This window comes from Amblyraja radiata, unplaced genomic scaffold (assembly GCF_010909765.2).
Source record: "Amblyraja radiata isolate CabotCenter1 unplaced genomic scaffold, sAmbRad1.1.pri scaffold_544_ctg1, whole genome shotgun sequence".
NCBI classification, from domain to species: domain Eukaryota; kingdom Metazoa; phylum Chordata; class Chondrichthyes; order Rajiformes; family Rajidae; genus Amblyraja; species Amblyraja radiata.
In genome coordinates this window covers 24979-30978 of record NW_022630604.1, presented here as the reverse complement: position 1 = coordinate 30978, position 6000 = coordinate 24979, and the positions used below count along the sequence as shown (strand labels likewise).

The 6000-nt window shown below is 54.8% G+C and overlaps 1 protein-coding gene across 1 annotated transcript in view; it reads right to left on the bottom strand.

Moving 5' to 3' along the window:
• Nucleotides 1–4340, bottom strand: part of LOC116970124 (antigen peptide transporter 1-like) — a 17433-nt gene extending 13093 nt beyond the window's left edge. The window contains exons 1-5 of the mRNA XM_033016846.1: nt 4230–4340; nt 3683–3687; nt 2098–2593; nt 1603–1717; nt 3–116 (exon numbers count right to left, since the gene is read on the bottom strand). Of these exons, the coding sequence (XP_032872737.1) occupies nt 3–116; nt 1603–1717; nt 2098–2587 (719 nt within the window). The 5' untranslated portion in view covers nt 2588–2593; nt 3683–3687; nt 4230–4340. The remainder of the gene's footprint in view (nt 1–2; nt 117–1602; nt 1718–2097; nt 2594–3682; nt 3688–4229) is intronic.
• Between the last annotated feature and the right edge of the window lie 1660 nt (nt 4341–6000).

Genomic DNA, 6000 nt, shown 5'->3' with positions numbered 1-6000 from the left:
CGAAAAATTTGATATCCTGGCGTAGCACAGATCTGAAGACGGAGCCCTGAATGCGGGTGTGAATCCCAGTCATTGTGGTGTTGTAGGTCAGGTCGCAGATAAACTCCATAACAGCACTGTGTGAGACAGGAACAGAGGCTAGACATGGCACAGTAAGGAAGGGGGGGGTCACAGAGGGAGTGGTGAGGGAGGGGGTCGTGGGTCAGAGAGGGTGTGGTGAGGACCAGTGACCTATGTAGCAAAGAGTAGGAGTAAACGGGTCCTTTTCACAATGGCAGGCAGTGACTAGTGGGGTACCACAAGGCTCAGTTCTGGGACCCCAGCTATTTACGATATATATTAATGATTTGGACGAGGGAATTGAATGCAACATCTCCAAGTTTGCGGATGACACGAAGCTGGGGGGCAGTGTTAGCTGTGAGGAGGATGCTAGGAGGCTGCAAGGTGACTTGGATAGGCTGGGTGAGTGGGCAAATGCATGGCAGATGCAGTATAATGTGGATAAATGTGAGGTGGCAAAAACAGGAAAGTAGATTATTATCTGAATGGTGGCCGATTAGGAAAAGGGGAGATGCAACGAGACCTGGGTGTCATGGTACACCAGTCATTAAAAGTAGGCATGCAGGTGCAGCATGCAGTGAAGAAGGCGAATGGTATGTTAGCATTCATAGCAAAAGGATTTGAGTATAGGAGCAGGGAGGTTCTACTGCAGTTGTACAGGGTCTTGGTGAGACCACACCTGGAGTATTGCGTACAGTTTTGGTCTCCTAATCTGAGGAAAGACATTCTTGACATAGGGAGTACAGAGAAGGTTCACCAGACTGATTCCTGGGATGTCAGGACTTTCATATGAATAAAGACTGGATAGATTTGGTTTGTACTCGCTAGAATTTAGAAGATTGAGGGGGGATCTTATAGAAACGTACAAAATTCTTAAGGGGTTGGACAGGCTAGATGCAGGAAGATTGTTCCCGATGTTGGGGAAGTCCAGAACAAGGGGTCACAGTTTAAGGATAAAGGGGAAATATTTTAGGACCGAGATGAGGAAAACTTTTTTCACACAGAGAGTGGTGAATCTGTGCAATTCTCTCCCGCGGAAGGTAGTTGAGGCCAGTTCATTGGCTATATTTAAGAGGGAGTTAGATGTGGCCCTTGTGGCTAAAGGGATCAGGGGGTATGGAGAGAAGGCAGGTACAGGATACTGAGTTGGATGATCAGCCATGATCATATTGAATGGCGGTGCAGGGTCGAAGGGCCGAATGGCCTACTCCTGCACCTATTTTCTATGTTTCTATGTCTATGGTGGGGCACATTGTGTGCGGATGGGACCTGGGGGAGGGGGAAAACTGTGGGGATGGGGTAGTGGGGGGAGACAGTGGGGGTTTTGGGAGAAGGTGTGGGGAAGGTGATCGGGGGGGTGGGGTAATTCTGGACTGGGTCCTGTGGTCTCTGTGCATTAACCGATAGCTGTCCCATTTCCCCACCCAACTACCCCCCTTGGCTAGATCCCCCCCCCCCCCCGGGACAGTTGTACACCCCCCACCCCCAAGGCCCATCTGTCCTCATGCCCCGCCCCCCTCTGCATTCCACTAGCGCCCGTACCTTCCAATGCTGAAGGCGGCCATGGTGAGTATGGTGCTGGTGAAGGCCGTCACTCCTTTCCCACTCGTCACCCTGTCGGTCAGCCGGCCAGAGTAGTAGGGTACGGCCATCTCTCCTGGGGACAGGGCAGTGGTCAGTGACCCAGCCCACACTCTCGCCCACAACACTCACCCAGAGACAGATACTCCCCCAGACACACACACTCGCCCAGAGATAGTTGCCCCAGACGCAGACGTCCCCAGATGATGATGTGCACCCAGACGCCCCTTTCTAGACGCAGACTCCCGACCCCCAGATGACACTACGCCAGACGCAGATAAAGTTACCCCAGACCCATCTCCCCAAGATACACCCCTTCCACCAGACGCAGACGCCCCTTCCGCAGCCGACACTCCCCCAGACGCAGATGCTCCACCCCAGATGCCACTCCTCCAGACGCAGACGCACATCCCCCTCCCCCAGATTCCGACTCCCCTCCCCCACTTCCATGCTCACCAGCCGAGGACAGGACCACGAAGACGGCCACGAGGAGGAAGCGTCTGAGATCTGGCCGCAGACAGGACAGCAGTCTGGAGACGGAGGCTGTGGCAGGCGTCTGGCCCGGTGTCTGAGCCTCCGTCTGGGGTAGGAAGCGGTGGGCCACCACCAGCCCCAGGGCAGTGGCCAGGTAGGTGAGGAGCAGGCGGGTGGTGAGGGGGGCGTGCAGGAGCTCAGTGTGGGTGGAGCCCACGGCCAGTGCCAGGCTGTTGTAGGTGGGTAGCAGCAGGCAGCAGGTGGCCATTGCCGGCCACGGCTCGTCTAGCCAGCTGCCCTTCAGATGGACCAGCGGCCGTAGACAGACAGACAGCACAGCCAGACGCATCACTCCCCACAGCCAGAGCTGCAACAGCGGCCCCATCCCCCACTGCCCCAGCGCCCCACTCAGCACCCAACTGATGGTCACATCCAACACGGCCAGTGACAGCAGGAACATTGGCAACGCCATCCTCCCTGTAACACAAGCAGCACGTCAATGGCAGTGCCCACACTCCACCCACAGCATCACCAACCCACATCCCAATCCGCCCCCCCACCCCCACCTGCCATTCAGGCAGGGTTACAGGGATATGGGCCAAATGCCCATAGGATTGTAGACGGGGTATGCTGGTCGGCATGGGCATTTGGGCCGAAGGGCCAGATTCCACATTGTTTCACTCTATGACTCACGAGTCTCTCTCCTCACCATAAACATATGCCATTTAGCTTTAGAAAAAAGAGACAAAGTGTTGTAGTATTGGAGGGTCAGGCAGTATCTCAGGAGATGGGAGATGGGAGGAAGACAAAAGGCACAAAATGTCAACACATCTTTGAATCATTTCCTTTGCCCCATGATACAGCTCTGAATAGAATAACGAACAAAGTGCTGGAGGAGCCAGCGAGGCATGGAAGAATCCTGGGATTGTCGATGATTCCGGGCGGGACACAACACCATCTCCCAATCCCAACTCGAAATGTCAACCAAGCCTCTGCCTCCACAGATGCTGCCTGATGCACAGAGTTCTCCAGATTCCACCACCTGTCACCAAGTCCCCAGCTCACACTTCTCATTCCCCTCCATCTTAATAAAGAATTTAATCACATTGTGCCCACTCCTCCTTAAATCAACTAACAGAACAAGATTGTGAATCTGCAGTTCCCTCTTACACAAGATTGTGAATGACTCCTCTCCTGTTGTCCAACATGAAGGAGACACAGGGAACTGCAGGTGTCCGAATCTTGAGCAAAACACAAAGTGCTGGAGGAACGCAGTGAGTCAGGCAGCAACGGGGGAGGGGAATGGACAGGCGGCGTTTTGGGTCGCGACCCTTCTTCAGACACGTCGTTCAGGTTTCACATCCAGAGAGGGTGAGGAGGGGGCGGAGGAGATGGAGGTTTGGGGGGGGGGGGATACAGGCAAGGGGAACGGAATGGGGGGAGGGAGGGAGTGTGAAAGGGATTGCAGCAGGTAAGGGGACGGAGCGGTGGGGACAGAGCGGGGGGGGGGGGAATGGGGCAGTGGAGGGGGGGGGGGGTAGGAAGAGGGAAGGGGAAGAGCTTAGAAGGAGACTGGTGAGGAGAGAAAGGGACGGAGAAAGAGGACACGAAGACGGAGGATCGGGGCGAAGGAGAGGGCAGAGTGAGGAGGGGACGAAGGTGGGAGGAGGCAGAGGAGGGAGTGGGGTAAGGGGCATGATGGAGGGGAGAGGGTGCCCGGCCTCTGGGACAGATGCACGGCAGCACCCGCAGTACCCCAGCCCCCCTCTCCCCCACACCTACCACTCTCTACCTCCCACTCACTCTCCCCACCTTATTCACTCTCCTCCCCTAACCCCACCCGCAACCCCCCCCCCTGACCCCCAACTACATCCCCTCTCCCCGCCTCACTCCCCCTCGCACCCCTCTCCCCACCTCGCACCCCTCTCCCCACCTCACTCCCCCAACCCTCTCAACTCCACCTCTTTTCCAACTCCCTCCCTCTCCCCGCCCCGACACTTTTAACACCTTCTTCCCAGCTCCCATTAACCCCCCCCCCTCTTCCATCCACCGTTCGCCGCCTCCTCTCCCCCCCCCCCCCCCTCCCCCCGCACCGGCGGCTCCCCACAACTGACCGGCGACGCTCACACAAGGCGGCCACAGACACGGAGCCGGTCTCGGGGATCTGTGCCGGGAATCCCCGCTCCTTCAGTGAAACGAAACTAAAAGCGCAGCCGGGCGGCATGACTGTGGGGGAGGAGGGAGGTGAGACAAGGGTGGAGAGGTGGTAAAAATAGATAGATAGATAGATAGATAGATGGATAGATAGATACTTTATTAATCCCCTCAGGGAAATTCAGAGACTTGCCATTTGCAGCACACCAATAAAAATAAGACACAACATTAAATAATTTAACAATATAACCATATAACATTTACAGCACGGAAACAGGCCCGTGCCGAACACTTATTTAACAATAAACATAAAAACAATAGAGGGGGAGAGGAGAGCGAGGGGGGGGGGATATGGGGGGACGAAAGGAGCGGGATATGGGGGAACGAGGGGAGGGAGAGGATGAGGGGGGAGGGAGAAGACGAGCGGGAGGAGGAGGGGGAGGGAAAGGGGGAGGGATAGGATGTGGAGGGAGAGGACGAGGGGGGAGGTGTGGAGAGGAGGGAATGGGGGGGGGAAGAGGGGGAGGAGGATGGATCAATGGAGAAGATGTCAATGGTATGGAGGAGAGGGTTGTTGCAGTGGAGTGAGGAGGGAGGGTGGAGGTGTTATGGAGGGGAGGAATGGGTGGAGGTGGAGGGTGGAGTGTTTTATGGAGGGGACAGGGGTGGAGATGCAGTGGTGGAGGGGATGATTAATGTTGGAGTAGGTATATCGTCAATGATGTGGGGCAGTGAGACAGGTAAGTCCGGGGCAAGTAGACCAGTGGGGGGTCGACACGGCCGTGGGGGTGGGGGGTGGGGGGGTGGGGGGTTACAGTAACGCCCGTGACAGTTCACTGGTGATCTTCGTGCAAGTGAGCCGCTGTGTGTTAGACACAAGGACCCTAACGCTACCTCCACCAAGCATCACTGCGGATTTGATTTCCTTTTCTAATTTTACTTCTGCACATCTTCCTTCTTGTGTAATTTATATATAATTGTGTTTTGTGCCTTGTGTGAGTCAATGTGTGTGTGACGCTGCAGCAAGCAATGCCATTGTAGCTGTACCTCTCTGTACTTGTAGATGCGACAATAAACTTCAACTACTGCTACTTGGATATGTCCTGGTTTATTATTTGGTTTCCAAAGGGCCCCCAAGGGTCATCGGAAACTTTTCTCCAGAACCTTCCTCCATCGGGCGGCACGGTGGTACAGTGTTAGAGTTGCTGCCCCGGGTTCAATCCTGACTACGGGTGCTGTCTGTGCGGAGTTTGGGACGTTTTCCCGTGAACGAGGTGGATTTTCCCTGGGACCTCCGGTTTCCTCCCATACTCCAAAAAAGTACAGGTTTGTAAGTCTTGGTATAATTGTAAATAGTCCCTAGTGTGTGTAGGATAGTGTTAGTGTGCGGGCATCGCTGGTCAGCATGGACACGGTGGGCCGAATGGCCTGTTTCCGCGCTGTATCCCGAAACTGAACTCAACCCAACTAAACCAAAGGCCTAGGAGAGAACTGCAGATGTTAGTTTAAAACAAAGGCCATTGGTTTAAGGCCAGTCTAAAGAAGGGTCTCGACCCCAAACGTCACCCATGCCTTCGCTCCATAGATGCTGCCTCACCCGCTGAGTTCCTCCAGCATTTTTGTCCACTTTTGATCCAGCATCTGCAGTTCTGTCTTAAACATACTCTACATGAATATAATTCATCGGTGCACATTACACACATACAGGATAAAGGTTACAGCTAGTGCAGA